This window comes from Agelaius tricolor, unplaced genomic scaffold, assembly GCF_023055355.1.
Source record: "Agelaius tricolor isolate 1412-34295 unplaced genomic scaffold, bAgeTri1.0.p SCAF_1, whole genome shotgun sequence".
NCBI classification, from domain to species: domain Eukaryota; kingdom Metazoa; phylum Chordata; class Aves; order Passeriformes; family Icteridae; genus Agelaius; species Agelaius tricolor.
In genome coordinates this window covers 50,516,049-50,537,306 of record NW_027269261.1, presented here as the reverse complement: position 1 = coordinate 50,537,306, position 21,258 = coordinate 50,516,049, and the positions used below count along the sequence as shown (strand labels likewise).

The 21,258-nt window shown below is 40.8% G+C and overlaps 2 protein-coding genes across 2 annotated transcripts in view; both read left to right on the top strand.

Moving 5' to 3' along the window:
- The window catches only part of MAP3K5 (mitogen-activated protein kinase kinase kinase 5), a 98,452-nt gene extending 87,300 nt beyond the window's left edge, over nt 1-11,152 (top strand). Inside the window, exons 25-30 of the mRNA XM_071433704.1 lie at nt 2,218-2,323; nt 4,619-4,859; nt 7,591-7,703; nt 8,591-8,703; nt 9,588-9,664; nt 10,341-11,152. Coding sequence (XP_071289805.1) covers nt 2,218-2,323; nt 4,619-4,859; nt 7,591-7,703; nt 8,591-8,703; nt 9,588-9,664; nt 10,341-10,401 — 711 coding nt within the window. The 3' untranslated portion in view covers nt 10,402-11,152. The remainder of the gene's footprint in view (nt 1-2,217; nt 2,324-4,618; nt 4,860-7,590; nt 7,704-8,590; nt 8,704-9,587; nt 9,665-10,340) is intronic.
- Nucleotides 11,153-13,451: 2,299 nt separating this feature from the next.
- Nucleotides 13,452-21,258, top strand: part of MAP7 (microtubule associated protein 7) — a 109,348-nt gene continuing 101,541 nt past the window's right edge. The window contains exon 1 of the mRNA XM_071433674.1: nt 13,452-13,933. Coding sequence (XP_071289775.1) covers nt 13,888-13,933 — 46 coding nt within the window. The 5' untranslated portion in view covers nt 13,452-13,887. The remainder of the gene's footprint in view (nt 13,934-21,258) is intronic.

Here is a 21,258-nt window from a genome sequence, read left to right as displayed (position 1 = left end):
TTTGATACTGGAGGAGAAAAAACAAGAATACAAGGTCAAGAAAACAATGCAGGGGGTAATAGTACAAATACTTGTGCTCTTTTATAAAGATGTTGCTGGGCATCAGTTGTTTGGTAGTAATTTCCTGGGTTGTATTCTTATCAGTAAAAATTTACTTTCTGTTAACTTCATAATTACAAGTTGCTTTTTTTAACTGATAAGTGTCTCTTTCATTACTATCTGTTATTTAACTAAACCCACAGAAAGTTAAAAAAAAAAACTTTGCTTTATATGTGTGCAATCTTAATTATTTTGGCCATACAATAGATTTCTATTCTACACTGAAATCCAGGACAGTATCAAGACCTCAGATGCTGCAGAGACTGAGGTACTGCTAAAAGTGAGGGAAAGTGTTTCCCTTGCTTTTGGTACTTAATAAGCTGATCTTAGGTTACAGTGTTTAATAATCACAACATCCTTATCAGACCAACCAAGGAAAAGTAATTTTGTGATGTCATATAAATAACTAAATCACATTACTATGGATGGTTGTGATCTTGACAAAGTTAGATTTTGTTTCTTCAGTTCTCAGTAAAGCTAGACTTAGCTAAACATGTCACTGTCCTGGTAGCAGTTGGTTTGGGAAGGTGCAAAGTGCTCGCAGAGGGAGCTGTGTTGCCTCAGAGGGCAGTGGGCAAGCCTTCGGGGCAGCTGCTGCCCAGGTGTCAGGCCCAAGGCAGGCTCCCCTGGCACTGCACAGCTCTCCAAGTCCAAACACAGTGTCCAGGTGCCATCTCGTGGCCATCGGCCATAGAATTGAGCAGACACAGGCACTGCTGTGCTGGGTGGACCCTGGCTGGCAGGTAGAGGAAAACCCCTACCCAGTCACTCATTCACTCCCTCCCAACAGGAGGAGGGAGAGAATTCGAAGGACCAAAAGTGAGAAAATTTGTGGGTCAAAATAAAGATTGTTAAATAAGTGAAAGGGGGGAAAAAAGCTCACAAGTGTTGCAAAAGCAGTCAGTCACCAACAGCAGGCTTGTGCCCAGCCAGTCCCTGAGCAGCAGCTCCTTTGGAAAAAGCAGCCTCTAGTTTATTGCCCATCATGACCTTATACAAAAGGGAATATTTCCTAAGTCAGCTGCTCCAGCTGTGCCAGCCATGTGCCCCTCCAGCCTTTATCCGCCCACAGCCCCCTCACTGCTGGGGCAGTGTAAGGATCAGAGGCAGCCTTTACAGCATGTAAGCTTTGCTCAGCAGGAGATGAAACGTGTGTGCTATCAAGGCTGTTTTAGTCACAGTCTAAAACATAGCACCATGTGGACTGCTGTGAAAGAAATTAACTCCATCCCAACCAAAGCCAGTGCAGGTACCTGCATAAATTACTGCATCACTGAATACTCTTGCTTTTTGGCAGTGAAAATAGTAGGATTAGTGACTTTTACGTATCCTCTGAAGGCGCCATTTGTGTGACTTCAGTCATTTTTTACAGAAAGGTTATCACAGAATGAGGGAATTGAACTTATCCCTTTTTTAGGAAGAGTGAAGTATCTTTTTTCCACTTTTTTCATTATCAGTAGTTGCTCCTTTTTTTATAATGCTGGAACTTGATAGTTTTGTATGCAAAATATGACTCAAAGCAGTTTGTAAGCAGGTCTGTAGGCAATTAGGAGCAAACCAGTGTAGAAAACCATTAGACTGTATAAAGTAAGAAGCAGAAGGAAAGAGAAAATGGTACAGCACACAAATGAAGTTCCCTAATTGTTTAAACTAACATTAATTAACTAGTTTCAGAATTAAGTAGGAGCAGCATTACATTAGTTCTTTTATATTTCCTACAATTGTACTTTGGAAAAGACAAGTAGTGCTCAGAGCAAGCAGTGAAAAGTGATGCCAAAAAAAGTAACAAGATTAATTAGCTTCAGCTGCAAGCCTTTCATAACATAGTCCTTGTTATTTGTCTTGCTTGCATTCTTCTGAAGTTTCTCTCCACAGCCATGAAGGTTAAGTATCACAGCCATCAACAGTCACCTAACACAGCAACCAGTACTTGATGAAAAATACAACATATTGCATGACTTATATTAAAATAGATGAAGTTGATAATGTTGCTATCAAGAAATAATTGTAATCATCTGCTTGGATATAGCATCTAGAAGTTTAAACACTTCATATGACATATATTCTCATTTTAAGCTGTGGGATATGTAATATCTGAACTGAATTTTCTCTCACTAGGTCAATAAAGTTCTCCGAAATCATAATATTAAGCCACATTGGATGTTTGCACTGGACAGCATAATCAGAAAAGCTGTGCAGACTGCTATTACAATTCTGGTCCCAGGTGAGTCATTCTTAATACTCAGCAAATGTTTATCAGCTGATCTCTTTAAACATGCTTTAGAGTTGTGATCATGATGCTTCACTTAAGATTTTGAAACCAGCAGTGGCCTTTTTCCTGTTCACTGTCTGTTTTGCAATTCAGAAATTAATCTGTGTATTGTTCAAGCTGCATTGGAAAGCACCTTTCCACAATGTGTAATCTAAATGATTCTGCAACACGGTGAGTAGTAGTAGGTTAAGGTGCTCTGGGACCTAATTTTTTGAGGTGCAAAATGCAGCCTATTGCTTATGGCCAGAAGCTGTCTTAAGAAAATCCCAAAATACAACAAACCAAAACAACCCCAAAACCTTGACTTAAAACCTGCCAAAACCAAACAAACGGGTCTGCAGTGCCTGCAATTTCTACATTGTATTTTAAATGTGGCTTTAGAGTGTATGGTTTCACTGAGGGAAAGAGTCTGTTTAGATGAAACTGTAGCCCATTCTGTTACTTCTCTACCTATTTCCAAGTTTAGTTTTTCTGCTTCTTCTTAACTTCTAATGCTGGAATTAATGGTAATGGAATTAATGGTGATATTTTCAAATATCACAAAATAATTTTCATTTAATGCTTTAAGTCAGAATACTTACATTTCTGTTTCCTGCAGTGGGTTGAGTCTTAGATTATCAATAAGGGGATCTGAAAATTACTTTGAAAGCTTCATCTATTCCTATTCTCCCTACTTTCCATATCCCTAGCACAAACAACAAGATATAAGTAGAGTTTATGTGTTACTTTCAAGTCACAAACAAATTCCTGTCTTCTGATTAGAATGCTGAACACCTCTTACAGGCATGTACTTCACTGCTGTGTAATAGGAGTAACTGTGGAATTCCTCCTTAGTAGTCTGTTCTTCCCCATACAGCTCAGTGACAGCATAAATTGTAGGTGGTCAAGCTTAAACAAAAGCCTCTGTGCCCCAGTGGTTTTCAGGCACTGATCATCTACTGCTTCTCTACTTCTGATTACTTTCCCTTCCCTTTTTCTCACTTTTTTTTCTTAATTATTTTTCTTATAATGTGGAGATTTATCAGTGCCCTTAAGACTTCTAAAAGTTATGGGATGTTTAAGGAATGGTACAAAGCCAATATTATGCTGCCTGGTGGTGAACAATGGCAAAGAACTTGTACATCCTGCTAATAAGAACAGAAGTTCAAAGCAAATCCAGACATATTTGCCTAGCAATATTTGGGTAACTGCTACATAATAAATCTGCTTTCCTGAATTTAGAGGAAGCACAGCTCTGTTGACCTTATTATATTCAATGCTATATACCTTGAGGAAGGTATGTAGCATTGAAATGAAGAGGTGAAATAGATCAAGGAACAAAAGCTTCTTTTGTAAGGAAGATAAACATACTTGTTAGTTTAGTTACTCAGCAGAACGGGCATAAAGCAAGTGGGATTCAGGAAAAAAATTACATTTTGGTGAGGAGACTAGGGGGAGTTCTTAGAAATAAGGAGCCACAATTGAAGGAAAGAAAGAAGAAAGATTTATATTAAATAGTTAGAATAAACAAACAGATGTTGTTAACACTAATAGGTTGTGTAGGAGTGTCAGATCTAGTATACATATCTTGCATACCTAGTAGGCTCTGGCAGGTAGTTTAAACAGGGAACAACAGAAACCAGGGTATAGCTTTGTGTTTGTAGTTGTGTGGATGTGCATCATTACAAAATAGGCAGCGTTCTCTCTGATAAGGAGAAGGGAAGTGTGCTTTTAATTGTTGGGAGAGGGGCCTTTTTATAATTTCTTTATGTTTGAATGCAATTTTTTTGTGAACATGGTATTCTTATAAGGATGGAATGCTAAATATGCCAGAGCAGCAACAGCAGGAATACCTGGATAGAAAAGAAATAATGGTTATTTGTTCAATAAAATGTTTCAAGTCAGACGCATAAGAAAATGCAAACTACTGAGAATGAAATTAAGCAAAAGAAACTCTGCTATACATGATACTTCAGCACAATTTGTCATAAAATGGCAGCCAAATCAGGAATCATGTTCATACAGATGTTTGTTTTTTACAGCTCTTTGATAGGCAGAATAATAATCTGCATAAACAAAGGTGCTGTTATGTTTTGAGTGATCTTAAACCCCTAGAAAATATCTCTTGTCCTGTTACAGAAATTTCAGGTCTGTTGTAACCAAAGCTATAGGATGATCTGGAAACAGTCACTTCGGTCTGCTTTTGTTTTAATATTTAACTTATGTTTAACTTCTTTGGTGGTTTTTCTCTTGCTTATATTTTAATAGAATTGAGGCCACATTTTAGCCTTGCATCTGAAAGTGATACAGCTGATCAAGATGATATAGAAGTTGAAGATCAAGATGAACAGCCTCAGAATCAAACCATCCAGCAGCCTTGCATTGTTTTGGAGGATGCAGTAGCTACCTCAGGTGTTAGCACACTCAGCTCTACGGTGTCCCATGACTCCCAGGCTGCTCACAGATCACTGAGTGTCCAGCTGGGCAGGCTAAAATTAGAGACTAACAGGTAAGTCTGGATATCAGGAGGCAGGGACACTAGCCTGCTCACAGCAATATGCTTTGGTTAGCTTTCAAAATATATATAAGCTGGAATACTAGTGACAGTGCCAAAATTCCATTGCAGTGTAAGTTGTTCCCTTTAATGATCATCCTTTTTTTAGCTGTGACTGATCACTTACATAGTTGTATGAATTTCAACAAAACCAGAGTGAAGCAAGTTAAGGTCAGACTTGATTTCAGGTGCCCTTTCAGGGAAGGTCTGTAAAAAACTGACTTGCTGCCAAACTTCTGCTTTTTCTCTCTTTGGTGTGCTCTGTGTGGCTGATAAATGGTGTTATGTTTTGTTTCCATTAAGGCAGAACTTGCTGTTCTTTTCTATAGCTATTCTCAGCAAGTGAACTCAAGCTAATAGACAGCTACACAGAAACTCCATAAGGAAACTACTTCAGATTTGTTTTGTGCACAGAAGTCACTGCAGGGAGAATCTGTTCTTACCAGCAACCATTAGCTTTTTATTAAATAGAGAAAGATGGGGAAAATAGGTGTTTTGCTTAAGAGAAGAAATGAACCAGAAATTTGGATATTGCATTTTTTTTCAGAAATATGTCTTGCACTTTGTGCAAGTGAAAAGTGGTTCTTTAAGGTTTTGTTGTTTTTTTAAGCAATGTCAGAGAAAAATCCAAATCATCTTCTATATATTTTGTTTTCTTTTCATTAAAATATACCAAATAGTCTAGTTAAAATAGATATTTCGCTTTTGCAGTATGTGATTTATGACACTGACCTCAGTAAATTTTAAATGTGACCTTGATAGAAAGAGAACATGTCTTCAATAAGACAGTTGTCATCCTGGTAGAAAATGTGTTGGAGCTATATTTTCATTTGAAATTAAAATATTAAATTACACTTTACTTTTACATGTGTCTGAGAAGGTTGCCATAATTAGAGTAATTCATTAGACTGTACTGTATTTAATGAAGTATGAGTATTTTGGGGTCCTTATGTCACAGTTAATTTTTTTTACTTGTGACCACTGAGAAATATTTTGATTGTCTTATTGCTATACCTAGAGAAATACATAAATATTTTAGATTGACTCACTTTACTTCCCCAGCTTATGGTGGGGAATAGCCTCCAAAGTGATCAGCTTGTAGAGGTACTTTTTTTTGCTAGCATTTTGCTTCTGTAAATTTCTCAAATGCAAAGCCTTTGGCCAAATAATCACATCCAGTCATTCATGCAGAAATTTTTAATAAATAATAGAGAATTAAAAAAAAATTTATGAAAGCTTTATTGGCACAAGCAGCAAGCAGTTATCAGGGGAAAATAATGGATTATTTTATTGGCCCTGAAGGCCTTTTCCAACCAGAATAGATAGACTAGGAATAAATTAACTGAAAGGTGACCTGTCTGGACAGAGTATCAGTTTGCACTGAGAATACACCCTTCACCCAAGCTGTGGGTGTAGATGCAGCAAGCAGCTCTGTTCCCATGCAGGGTGGACTTGTTAAGGTTTCTTAGCTCAGGTGTGGAAGCACTCAAGTGCAAATATCTTTCTAGTGGGCCTGCATGCAAGCTAAAAGTAGGGCAAGATGTTTTTACAATGCAATCATGTGGGAATCAGTTTACCCCTGTGCAAAGGCAGGTAAGGGGCTTCTGTGGCATATTTTCTAACTGAATTCCTGTCTTTCAGAAAAGGGTTGCAGCGCTCAACTGGTATAAATGAAAAAAAAATAATAATACATGGATAAATAAAAGGAAACATGCTGAAATAGAACAGTTATTGCACAGTTCTCAGGCTGACAGAGGTTTCAAGAAAGGGATGAAGACGCTGCAGTCCTTTCAAGGCAGAACTTCTGAAGACTCAGGAGTCAATTTTAGGTTTATGAATCTGCTCTCCATGTCCAAATTTTGACCAAGTTCCTGATAAGATATCATTCACAAGTCCTGCATTTTTCTAAACCACTTTTCTAAAAGAACAAATTGCAGCAGTTTTACATACTAATTTTCCATTAGATTCTATTTTCTTTTGATCAGCTCAAATGGTGCTAGCCACTGAATCTCTCCAGGTTTCTCTCTGGGTTTGTCTTATGAAGGAGGTCAAACATGAGTTTCACTTTACTTCTGCTTTACATTCTCAGAAATAATTGCTTAGGGAAGTAGGCAAGTATTTTGCCTCCTCTTTTCTCACTCTTAATATAGTCTAGGAGGGCAGGCACAAAGTACCTTATATGTGAGGAAGGGACAGCCCTTGTGTGGTTGAGAAGCTTTTTCATATTTATGAAGTGCAACCATATGTTTTCACCACATTTTCATCACTGCTCTACCCTTTCCATACCTTTGAAAATGTCTGGTGGAGAGATGTGAACTGGCATTTTTCCTTACAAAGGTTTAACCCTTAGATTATGAACCACTTTGATATTTGTTCTCAGTTCCAGTTTTGTTTAAAACAGAGCACAGGTGTGTAAATTTTACTGAAATATTCTACCATACCACTTGTTTAGTGGGTGAATGTTTATGTGGATGCTGGTGTGTTTGGGGCTTCTGTATGAATGTTTGTGTCTTGATATAGATCAAAATCAATTTGTAGTGAAAGAATATACCTTCAGTGAAAACTGAGGAATTCTGTCCTTGTCTTTGCCATGAATGTTTCCAGTTTAGGTATAGTAAGATCTTTCCTTTCCTGAAAATTTGAAGCTACTGAAGGAAATGGGTTTTTTTTCCTCATTACTTCACAGGTTATTGGAGGAGTTAGTTCAAAAGGAGAGAGAATTTCAAGTCCTCTTGCATCAAGCTATAGAAGAAAAAGATCAAGAGATCAGGAACCTACAGCTCAGGTCACAGCCAATAGGTAAGTGAGAAGAATTTTTGAAGAAAAGTTTCATACTTGCTACAGATGACAAAGTGCCAGCTAAATGTCTGTCCATTTTATTGAGGTAGCCTCAGCAAAGATGCTTTATTGTTTGCTCTGAAGTAAGAATGTGCATTGTGGAAACAAATTACTGGATTTGTTAATCACAGTACAAGGAATGAGTATGATTTGAATATTTTTGTTTGTGATTATATGGAAGAGAGCAAGGCTCATATCCTACTGAATAAATATTATTCCTAAAGAGGATAATCTAGTATGTTTAGATATATGTTCCTTGAATTACAGACTGTTCCAATTGTTACAGTGAAAGTTCAAGAGGTGAGATGCAAATACACTTAATTGGTGAGATGCAAATACAACTTAAATGTTACTGAGAAAAGCCGAGTTTGCTGTGTCTGCCCTGAAGAAGGTGGAAGTGCTAATGCAGTTTGATATTTCTGTGTAATGTGCTTCTAAGTGTTGCTTCCAAAAGCAGCTGATCCTCAGCCTAAGACATTGCCTGTGCAGCAATTGTATGAGTTACACTGAACAGTTCAGTTAATTGATGCAACAACCTTAGTGTAGAAAGAGTGACAGTGAAATTGATGTGCTTTGTACTAGCAAAGTCATTTTCAGAAGAGGGCAGAAAAATGTTGTGTGTGTCAATGTTCACACTACTTTAACTATACCCTTAACCAAGCAGAGAAATTAATGTATAACTGTCTATAAATTGTAATTAAGTGTGTTCTTTGGGAATTGGCATTTATTTATGGGTATACTGGTATTCTACACTTGAAGCAAAAGCTCACTGAAGTGCTTGAGAAGTCAAAAATGACAAAAGGTTGCTTTGGCAACACAAAACCTTGTCTCAAATATGCTTGTTCCAGATATTCCTGGATTGTCTGTCCGTCATCGTCATTCCACTGGCACAGGGACCGAAGACCCTGAGCTCATAAACTGGCTGAGAGTTCATGGAGCTGATGAGGCCACAATAAACAAGGTAGCAATAATCCCATCCACTGCCTGGCACAGTTGCCATTACTGTTTTGTGACACAGTTTAAAAATTACCAAACCTTTCTAATTACTTCAGCACATTTTTAGAGATTATTTTGTTTTTACAGGATAGGGAAAAGCCATGAATGTGAAGGCCTTCATAAATATAAAGTACCGTTAATAGTTCCTAAATATGATTGTGAATAAAGCAATAAAATATCCTGGTAAATAGACACTCTTGGGTTTTCAGTGTCTTTACACACTGCAGCATTCCTGCTGATGATACTCTGGATACAGGATACATGTTCACCCTTGGCTAGCTGTGCTACAGTGAAATATCCTGAAGTAGATCAGTCTGCTCTGCAGCAAATTATATAACTTCAGAGGTGTTAAAGATTTCAGCTAATTTAGGAATACCTGCATGTAGTTATCACTCCTACAGATCAGACCAAAGGTTCCTCCAAGTTCAATGACATCAAATTTAGATGCCATTCTTGAAAATGTACATCTTAACTGTTTGAATTTCCTCATGGGTTAAATGTGCTATTACTTATGGCCCAATTTGTGTTCATTGAAGTCTGTAATTCTGTGATACCAGTGGTAGCAATAGAAATGCCAGTTGACAAAGGTTTTGAGTAGCTGTAAAAGCATTACATCTTTCAAGTTGTGTCTGGTATGCCGATGCAGAGTATACAGTGTAAAAAATTTAAGTAGTTTCACTGTATTTGTAGAAACCATGTTTTTCTGTTGCATGTACTACATTTCAGCCCAATTTTAGGTTTCTCCCAAATTTACCCTTCTATTTTTAGGGGCAGATGATTCTAGCAAGATGAGCTTAGGAATTTAAATAATATTTCTAACAAAAGCTTCATTTAAATTTCTTTCTGCAGTTCTTGGCTGAAGACTATACCTTAACGGACGTTCTCTGCTATGTTACACGAGATGATCTGAAATGTTTGAGACTGAGGTAATGCTTCAGAGTTAAATGAACTGTGCTTTGTAAGAAGAAAAATTGATACTAAGTCTCTATTTATTGCACTGTGTGCAATTCATTTAAAATAACTAACACTTTCCAGTATGTCTTTGTATGCTGATACATTTCTGCCAAACAGCTGATACTATTTAAATCTCAAAATAAGCTTTTTTTCTATTGAAAGCAAAATTTTAAGGTAAAGCATTTACTTTACATCTGGAGACCCTAGATATCCCATTAGAGCCTTGCTTTTATTTTAAAAAGAAGAGCTAGAAAAACTTTCAGTAGTTTATTATCATCATCAAACTTCAGAAATATTACACATGGACTGTAAGTAACACTACATTTAACCTAATCATGCCAGGTGTATAGGTCACCAGCTTGCATCATGTTGGAAGTCAAATGTGGGTTATGCAAGTCCTTTGGACCAGAGGTCTGAATTCCAGACAGCAGGCATCTGCCAAGTGGAAAGATTGCCCTGTCTTGTAATCAGAAAAGGACTCTGTTCCTTATTTGAGTAATGCATGTTGGATTTCACCTTTGATTAACCTTCCCACTGAATATCATTGATCAAAACCAGAGCAAGAAAATCAGAAAGCACCTCAGCTGGAAGGCTTTCAGACTAAAGAGTTTCTTTGTACCTGAGTGTCTTTATGATTTTTCTTTACAGAGGAGGAATGCTGTGCACGCTCTGGAAGGCGATCACTGACTTTCGAGAGAAACACGCCTGACACTGATATTTTTTTCTTTGCTTCTCTGCAGAGATGAAAAGATTTCCTTTCAGCCAGAGCAGGTGTGCTGTCAGAGGGACTGTTGCACTTTAATCCAGTATTTGTTTACCAATGTTAAAAACACTGCAGCTTCCTGACTGCTTTTACTCCTATAATCCATAAGGAATCTGTAAACAACCTGCAACATTATTTTACTTTCAATGTTTTTACATGCAAGTTTTTCAACAATTTTTAGAAAACATACACACAAAAGTTATAAACTCATGAAATATTGTAGTTAAAGTAAGCAGATGTTAATTTCATGACAAGCTGATGTAAGATTTCATGTAACAGTACATCACTGGAACAAAAACAAAATGTGACAACTTTCAATTTCTTTGTAATATATATCAATATTATCTGTAGTACAGCTTCATAATTTCAATCATAATTAGATATTTTTCTTTTAGTGTGCAAGATCTAAAGGTAATTGTTTTTACCTACTGCCCTACATAGTCTAATATTGTTTATTTTTGGTAATTTAAGTTCTATGGTGCATTTGTTTTAGAGTTGTTTATGTACTACTGAACTGTACCAGTTGTATACACCTGAACCACGGTAATGTTAGCTTGTTCTAAAGCTATCTCTGACATACACAATTGAAAATAAAAATAACCTAAGACTTACTTTTTCCTATATTTTTGGACTTATAAAATAATAACAGTGGTGTAGAACTGGAAAATATTGGAATAAAAAAAAAGAAAAAAATTCATACTGAGTATCAAGGGAACCTTTTTGATGCATCTTACATTTACTGTGATTTGAGTATGATAACCATAGCATTGAATATTTTCTTTGTTTTTCTATTCAGTCTAATTACAGTACTAACAAGCCAAGACCAAACAAAATTCTTCTCTGGGTGCTGTACTTGAGAAATGAAAAGTCCTGCCTCCATGCACTGAATAGTCATTGTGGATTGTTGTTTCTTTTTCTGCTTTTGTTTATGCAATGATTTTTTTTTCTCATGTGCAATGAAAAAGGGTGGTGGGTGTTCCCTGTCCATCCACTGTCATTGTCACTCCACTATTCTAGTACTGGGTATCAACAGATTCTTCTGGGGCATCTGCAAAAATTCCATTGCGGGTAAGACTTGCCTGGACAAGAAGCTACTTCTTTTTTCATAAGCCTTGGTAACCATTAAAAGGCTTATGCTCTTAATTTTTCAGGTCTAGCAGGTATTTTCAAAAGAAACTAATTTTTTTTTTTAAACATAAACACATTGTCCTAATGTGTATACAGTAACTTTTGCTGGCTACACTGCAACAATTATGTATTAAAAAAATAAGATACAGAACAGTTGATTAAATCATTTTAGTCAAATTTTTTTTTTTACTCTGAAGATGGTTCTATTGATTTTTAGGCATGGATGTATTCAACTCATTCCAAAAACTTCACTGCATTTCACTAGAAACACAACTACTGTTTATTAATTTCTACTGCTATTACAGCAGAAAACAATACATTTTCAAGGTCATTTTAAACACTAAAAGGACCAGAGGTGGAAGCTGACTTGTAAAACCCAAAACTTAAGACTTCACCCATTGAGAAGTAACCCTAAGACAATGAACTTCCCCCATTTGATTTTTGTGTGAAGCATGATCCTGTATTGGTCCAGCTTTGAAAACCTCTGTTTTCATGCAGTATGACTGGAAGGTAATTGCACTGCTCTGTTTACTTGGAAAGCATGCAGCCTGTTCTCTATGACTCAGGCTGCTCAGAAATGCCAGCTATGTAAGGGAGAAAGAATTGTGATCGAGGTTTCCACTGAACATCTCCATGAGACCTAGCCTGGAACCAGCTGGAATTAACTCCTATAGTTCTCTGCTGGCTTCATGAGACCCAAGGTGGCTTCTGCAGCATTGCTCAGCCATCAGTTCTGTATTCTCCGTGGTGAGACTCTGTTGGATCTGGTCCATGCCCAGGCCAGGCCATGTACACGCAATTCTGGTCTGAATGCGGTTCCCTAAGCAGCACAGCTAATCCATACAGATACCAGATCTGTGCACAAAAGCTTATGTAAGATCCCTACATCAGGCTACTTCATATAGATTGTACCAGATGTTACCTTTTACATCCTCAGACAAAACATGACATAACACTTTGGGACGATGTGCATCAGACAGGTCAGCCTGGGATGCTTCAGCCTGGCTCCCTGGTGGGTGGATAGACCACAGCTGAGGGCTTTGAGATTATGTCAGTGCAGGATGTTGCTGAGGGCAACATTTTGACCATAGGGCATACCACTGGCTTTGAACTTGGATAGCCTCTTAGTCCTTGATCAGTGCTGTTTAATCCAGGGCTCAAGCTGACTGAGAGACACCTTTACACCTCCCTTAAGGGAGCATAGAAGTAAAAACTCGACCAAGGCAGTGCTGATTTTGCTGTCTTTTGCACCTTTCAGCATAGAGCCCAGCCTATTCTTCTACTACAGACACTCCTGCCCACAAGCCACAGGGCGTGTTTATCACCCAAGCCCCAAACTCCTTGGTTTAGAGCACAAATGGCTCTTGGTGCAACAGCAAAATAGTAATCTCTCCTTCCCCTAGAAGACCTTGTGCTCTGAATTTAGCAGTTTCTGAAAGGGTGGTGCTCTGCATGGTGACTGAAGTTTGCTTGGTCCAAGTGCATCAGACCAAGGGAGCTGCCCCTCTCCGTCTGCTTGCCTGCATCTACAGCTGCATCCTATGAGTTCCCCAATTCACCCACCCTCCTTCACCTGTAGTTCTGATGATTGGTGCTACCTACAAGCAGATGAAAAATTAAATGATGTTTTGATGCAGATTAGAACACTTTAAAGAGAAACACTCTTATGAGCCTAAAAAGCAGCATAAAACAAGTTAAGGCAAACTCATAGGAAAGGTAACAGGACCATGACCTTTACAGAAACGACTGATACATCGGCAGCTCTTCACAGAGCCTTTTTTTTGGAAGCAAGGCGTTGCACGCAGCTTTAGAAGCGGCTGTTCAGGAGCACGTGCCTCAGGAACGAGTCTACGGCAGTGCAGCTCTTTCCCACACGATGCGGCGCATCGCCTGGGCTTGCGAGGCGGCCGCCACTCCTCCCACCTACTGCCGAGATGGCGAGCATCCCCAAACCTGTTTTTTCTCTCGGCGCCGGTACCGAACGAGCTGTGCCAATGCGGCGGGAGCTGCTCTGAAGAAAAAACTAATCACACCTGTGTGAACGGCGGCACCTCGGCAGCCCGGGCCGCCGCGGGGGCCGGGAGTGCGGGCAGCCACCCCCGCACCGCTACCACCACCGCTGCCGCCGCATAAACGCCTCCAGCCCGTCAGAGGCGGCTGCTCCCGGGCCGCGGGCGCCGGTCTCGCCCTCACCTGCTGCCGGGCAGAGCCGCGGGCGGGGGCGGGGGACGTGGCGCTCACCTGCCCCGGGCCGCGGAGCCGCGGGGCGGAGCAGCCGCGCTCGGCGAGCAGCAGGAGGGAGACATGGCGGAGGCCGCGGGCAGGAGCGGCCCGCGCCGGCGGCCCGCAGGTGAGCAGGGGCTGCGGCGGCTCGGGGCGGCGGGAGAGCGGCGCGGATCGGGCCGCGGCTGCGGGGGCCCTGCGCTCCCGGGCGGCTGCGGGCGCCGTGCGGAGCGGGAGCGCGGCGGGGCCCGGCGGCGGCCTCGCCCGCAACAGGTGCGGGGGCGCTCCGCGGCCGCCCGGCCGTGCGGGGACTTCGCTGCCTTTCCCCGGGCACCGCCGCGGCCCGGCCGGGGACAGCCGGGGGTTCGGCCGGGGCGGCGGGCAGAGCTGCCCTGGAGGGGGCGGCGCGCCCGAACCGTGCCCGCCGTAGCAGCGAGACCCGTCCCGACCCCGCGCAGGGGCATCGGCGGGGCCGCGCCGTCGCTCCCGGGTCGCCGCTGGTTCTTCTGAAGCCTCCGCTCCAAGGGCTCGGAGTCTGGCGGGCCCGCACGGCGGCGGGGCTAACGCGGGGCGCGGAGCCGCCCGGCGAGGAGGGGTCTGGAGGGGGCGGCCGCCGGGCTGCGCGCTTTGACCGGGGCTTGAGGTAGCGCCGCGCTCCCGCAATAAGGGAGGGTGGACAGCCGCAAGACGCTGCTAACGGGGACGGGGTGAGCCCTGGCGAGGGCAGAGGGACGGCTCGGCAGGGTCAAGGTACCCGGTGGCAGCGCCCCGGTGCCCGCAGAGCGAGGCCCGCTGCGGGGTTTGGCTGCGCCTCAAACGCGAGCGAGCGACGCGCTGCTGCAAGCCCTTATTTCCTACAGGGAAAGAGCGGAGATGTCCTTGCAGATGTCTCCTATAAGGAGGGATGTACACTGCGAGACCGTTTTAACTCGCTTTTATTTTGGCCCTAAGGGCGAGGAGGGTGCAGGGAGGAGATTTTGGCTTACGCAAGCGGATCGACCGCTGTATCACTGTTGTAGGCGCGGATGCTGTTTGCTTTTGCTGCTTGCTGGACTGTGAAGTCTGAGTCCAACTTTTTGTCCTCTCCTTTTTTCCTTTTTTTACCTTCCTCCCCAGTCCCATTCCATTCACCTTTTGCTAGTCCTTCTCTAACATAAGCCCAAGTTTATCTCTAAATCAAAGAGTGAGTTTTTATATCAAAACAGCATATGAATAGGCCATATGGCTGTTGGCTGATTGTGTTTTCTCAGTATAATATTTTTAATACATACTTTATGTAATGCAGACATGCAGTCACAAGCAATGACTGTGGGCAGACCCAGCCAAGTGCTGTCTTCATTAGAAGTATAGAATATAGCTCAGAAATCCTTACAAGTCACTCCCAGGTATCACTCTAAAGTTCATCTTCAGAAAGGAATGCAGATGCACATCCTATGTGTTCAGAGTTTGCAACCACATTGACTTCCCTTTCCACGGGAAGAACTGACTGGTTTATTGAAGCCATTTCTAACAAATTCTTTTCCAGTTTCTTACCTTGCTGATGAGATTTTTTTTTTAAATGGGATTATCAGTCTTTTTATGATTACCTACCAAAACTAGAAATGAGTCAACAGATGACATGTATTTTGCATATGTTCTGTTTTAAAATTACTTATGTGCCTAGATTTATTCTGTGTTTGCTTTATAGTTTCATTTCAAGCTGCTGTGTTGAACTTTTACTCATTGGGACATCTGTAGACTGAAGGATCTGCTTGCTAAGTTCTTGAGTATTTTGAATTTAAATTACTTTGTGCTGTCAAAGTTCATTTGAAACTTCTCTGTGAGTAAAATGTCAGAGTTAAACCTCTATGAAGCTTTTCTGTGAAGTTCGTTGTCTGCTGAGATCCTTTTAGGTCTCTGAGATATCACAGGGACTGCTTTGCAGGTGTTCAGAAACAGGAACAACCTCAAAGCACATCAGGGATCTGCTCCGTGGCTCTTTGGTCCCTCCATGAGTGAGCAGATGTGTGTGCCCAGGGAGGGCCACGCAGATGGCTTTGGCTGCAGTCTGCTCCGCAGGCGGAACACCTGTGTCTGCATCCGGCTCCCCAGGAAGATCAACGTCCCATCTGCGTTTGGTGAAATTAGCTACCGGTCAAACTATTGCCTCTGTTATAAAAACAAAGCTCTGTGTGTGCGTTGTGGTGCTTGGCTGGTTTGTTTCTTTCCTTGCCTCATGTGGCTACATGCATGGACTTTCAGGGCTGATCCTGGGGAAAGCTTCAACATCACCACCATGGTTTTGCAGGGGGATGTTACAAGTGGATCCCTTTATTGGCAAATGGTCTGCTGCACTTAACTAGCTTTCTTTGGGTAAATGGCTTAATTATCAGGGTGAAGGAGTTTTTTTTATTCTGCCATTCATAAATTTATAGATGGCAAAGTGAGTAGAGTGCTCAGGGGATTTACTAAGTTACACCAGTTAGAATTTTTCAGTCATAGCTACTCGAGCATCTAATAGCGCTAACGAGCTCTTCAGTGATTCCTGAGATGAGAGGAGCCCTCTTGTGGGGAATGCCACATGGAGAAGCTTCTGAGGCACCTCATTTTATGGCTGCCCATCCATAAACATAGGCATGTCTCTGCCTGTGAGAGTTCCCCATGCGTGCTCTGGGCTGCCTTGGCCAGCTCTGTGCACAGGTAACAATTTACTTAAGCTCTGGGATAATAGAGAGAGCTATGTGTTTGTAACATTGCAAAGAAGCTTTAATGCCGTGGTTTTGTGTACTGTTGTAGTTAGCTCTTTCTTCTAAGTGAGCTTAGTATTACTCTGTGCTTTTTGCTGCAAAACAAATCTGCCCTTTAAATCATGTCAGTGCCAGGTGGCTTGTGAAAGCTGAAAACTTGAGGTGTTTGCTCTTTAACTGCTGATGGGACTTTTTATCTGTTGCTTGCTTAGCCTGGTATTTTCTCCATCTGAGAAGAAATCAAATTTCATCTTTCTGTGTTTATTTTTTGTTTCCTAACAAATAGATAAATTATTCGGGAAAACACAAAAGTGCAGATAGCATAGAGTGTCTGGGAGCTGAAGGCGTGCTCTGGTTCCCATGGCTCTTTCCCAGCGGTTCCAACGTGTTTTGCTGGGGAGGGTTTACACGACGGTGTTGAGACACGCGGGTTTTGTCTCTCTGGCCAGCTCAGGTGCTCCATGTTCTTCCCAGGGGGAGCTGCCGGGCGCAGGGCGGTCACTGCAGCCGGAGGAGGGGATGGACCATGCCCGTGCCCGGCCACCGGCCCCGGGGTGGTGATGTCGCGGTGCTCCGGCACAGGCTGCGGTGCCGCCGGGGGTCACCTCTGCCCCGGCCAGGGCTCCTTGCGCTCACCCCTACCGTGAACAGCCACTGTGGGAGCCTTTTCCAGGTGTGGGGAACCAGGGACTGCCGCGAGGGTGGGTGCTCACAAACGCTGCAGGTGTTGATGCTTGTGTGTGGTGGGCGTGCTCTGATTTCCATCTGTGATTATCTAAACGTTAGCACATTGCAAATCCTTTCTATCTTTTGGTGTATAAGTCGTGGATCTGCAATTCTTCTATTGCCACCTCCCCTCTAAAGAAAATCTATTCAAGCTATGAAATCGTGTCTCAGAGCCTGTGATTATATCTTTAGTCCCACATTAACGATTTTTGAGGCAGTACTAAATGCACAGAGACTCAGATTTATCAGTACCTTGTAGAATGAAAATGATACAACTAAATTAAATTTAGGTTAAAATCCTCATAGAAGCCATCCCTCAGCTTCAAATACTGTGTCTGGGTATCTCTTGTTGGTCAAGTAATATCTGTGCAAGGACTACACACTTTGGAAAAGTTGAAACAAGCCTTTTTCTGTGCTTATTGTGTAATGGGAGTGAGGCTTTCTCCACCCACCTACACCCAGCATTACTAGTTAAAAAAAAAAAAAAAGAATAAGGGGTGTGTGTGTGTGAAACAAACCACAAGCAACACAAACTCAACAACAAAAATCCAACCCTGTCCAAAAAAATTCCCCCCCCACCCCAGAGTTCAAGACCATAGTAACTCTCCACACACAAAAGCCTCAAAACCAAACACTGTTATTAAAAAAAAAAAAAAAAGAGTTTATGAAGAATCAGGCCTGTTAAGTGATGGTCAAACAGCTGGCTTATGTGGTACTTCCAGTACAGAAAGAGAAGTTTTACTAATTTAGTTAAAGTAGTATGCATTGCTGTTTTCCTTGGGCTTAGTTTTGAAAAGAGATGTACTTGTGTATGTGCTGTTTCAAACTGCAAAAAGTTGTAAATTTAGCGTACTCTGAGATGGCTAATATTTTATTTGCATGATTTATTATTATCCCAGATAAACAAATTTAATACTTTAGAGCTGAAAATTATTTGTAGTGTTAAAGGTAATTAAATGATCAGAGAAATAATTGCCTCAATTATGTAAATACTGTATCATCTTGCAACAACATACACATTTTTTCAAGCAGAAAAGAAAGTAAGTCTACATCCACAATAACAAGCCACAGTGTGCTGCTGCTGCTGCTGTTGTTGTGGGAACTCTTTGTGTATCTGCCCTTCCTTCAGGGAGGGGATCCCCTCTATGTGACTTCTATTAGAGAAATGCAGTGGTCTGCGAGGAACTATGGCAGAAAAAGGTTCTGTGTATATTATATTCTTCTTTTACCCTACACATGCATGAGAAATGGTGTATTTGTGAAACTGGTTAAGGTTTAATTCTGCATCTCTCCCTTAGTGTTGGTTCTGGAGTTGTGCCATAGTTGCTTTCATGAAAACAAGTAGGCTTTAGGGACAAAGCTTGAAAATAAGTATTCTAAGAGATCTGTCAGAGTTCAGGGGAAACAACTGTAAGGTGTCTGCTAAGATGACATGCAGGACTAGGCTGCCTTGCTGTTCAGATAAATGGAGTTAGAAACCCTGACTCTTGTTGGCAATGAGATTCTTCAGAGAGGTGATGGAATGATTTGTGCTCCAGGACGAGAGTCGCTGTGGGACTCATGAGGGGAGAAATAAAGTACTGATGTCTTCAAATATATCCTTGTCTCTCTGTCTGAAACTCTGTTCTTCCTTATCCAAAAGTCCAGACATCTTGGTCATCCTCTAAGAAACATGTTGGGAACTAAGATGTCAGGAAAGCACTGGTAATTAACACAGTTCACAGGATTCCCTCCATCAGATACTAATGCCGGTAATACAACAATGGAAAAAATTTTAATTTGGTCTTGACATAGTTTCTTTTCTTTCATGTCCCTGTTTCTGTGGGAAAAAAAGCTTGGAGCCTTGTCTTTGAAGTATTCATTTCTACTGAAAACTTAGTATGTAAGTGCTCTTAATTTTGAGTGCTGTACAAATGCTTGGTTGTCTTGACATGTGTTAAACCCAGGTATTCTAAAAAAATAAGCTGCTTTTTGTTGTTGTTGTTTTAGTTTTTTTTCCCCCAGACAGAAGCAGTGACAACATTGCCCTGGGTATTAATTGTAGGGCAATTAGAATTCATAACTTCTATCTTCTACCAAATTCCTGTTTGCTACTGTCCTGTGAACTCCCAATTCCTTGCTGCCTTTCATTATTTAACTGACCAGTGGTTGAAATCACATGATATGTTCTACTATAGGGCCTGATCCAACATCATTCTGTTATATAAAAATAGTGTTGACTAAGAATGATCAAATATGTTTCTGATTCATCATGGTGTGCCTTGTGCAATGTTTATAGTTAGTCATACTATGCAAATCAATTTAATTAAAACATGTGACAGACTTGTTAATGTAAGTCTTGTGTGATTGTTTTATTGGTGTGTATGTGTGGAAAGTGTTTGTGAATGATGAAACTTAAGTTCTTGATGAAGAAGTTCTCCTCATGTTCTTGTGCCTTTTTGTGCTGATGAATGAGTTTGACTGAAACAGGGTAGGGCTTCCAGCCTTCTCCTAAATTTTTCCTATGCATGGAAATGCACACAGGTTTAGATTTCTTTGGCAGAAGGGGAAACAGTTAACACTTACCTTCTGCCTAGTCACTTCTGAGGAGCTCTAACAGCCCTTGGTCCAGTGTGTGGCGCCGTGCATGTCAGCACAACAGCAAACTGGGAGGAAGGTTTCCCTTCTTATTCTCTAGCATTTTATATTCCTACTGATTAATTCAAGAGGCAATTTTTTTCCTTCCAAGAAGGGGAAAAGAAGAAATCAATTATTATATCAGATGTTTATATACTGAAATTGTTTAAAAATAATTCAGTAAAATTAAATTTTACATTACTGCTGTAAAAATAATTGGCTGGTCCTTTATTATCTTGTGTATAAAATTGAGGCCTTAGAGATATCTTTGAAGAGAAACTTAGAAGCGTCTATAAAGACAAGGTTATTATGTGTCATTTTTGGAAAACAAGAGGTAGAAGGAAGAGAAAATAGAGAGCAGCAGTGAAAAACATTAGGTGTTTGAGACAGTGGTTGACTTAATGGAAGAAAGTGTTTTTTCTAATACAGTAGCTATTTTGGCTATTTCCAAGTTAACTGTAAAAAAACCCCAAAACGAGGTACGGAGATGAATCCTGTCTGTCTTTTTAAGGCTGGTTTGTTTTGTCCTAGATTTAAATGCTAGAGAAAAGGAAGTTTCCAGTCCTTTAAGGCTGGATAAATAGCTGTTTTCTCATATGAGTAGGAAAAAAAACCAAAAAACAAAACAGGCCCTACTTTCTCCATCTTTTAGGCTTGACTTCCTGATTCAAAACCTAGTGAAGTAGAAAATAAACAGACATATGATTCCTGAAGAAAACTAGGAACAGATTGAGTTTGGAGTTTAGTTAGTGTATGTATATTCCAACATAGCCCTGTGAGGCAGAGGGAGTTGATGATCTTTATGGATCCCTTCAAATTTGAGATTTGTATGATCCAGCATTGCCTATAATATGTATTTTTAAATGAGTTCTTAGAAAAAGCTTTTGCTACAGATGATTAATATTGAAAATATGAAAAATCTATGCAAAGTATGATTTGTGTGTTTTGATGATTAGGTATGTTAAAATTTTTTGTTGTAATGTTTTTTGCAGAACAGGATGGGAGATTTTAACTGAATTTTCCTGATTTTTTTTTTTTTCCCCCAAGAAAGAAACATTTGGAACCTAGTTCCCAATGGAACCCTTCTGTTTCACACAGGGAAAACATGAATATGAAAGCAAAATTCTAAGATAGATAACTACCTTGCCCTGAACCTCTTCAGTTGTAAGAAAATCAGAAAAAAACCCAATGGAATAGTGGCAATCTGTAAAGGAATGTATGCTAAAATAATATATTTACTTGATCTATTTCTCGATACAAAATACATGCAAGTTGAGGGGAAGCTTTCACAAGGTAGTGGCTGTGGAATGTAAAGTTACGTGCAATTCATTATACTCTAAATCCCAGTAATGAACTTCGTGGACAGTTTGGATAGTTTACAGGG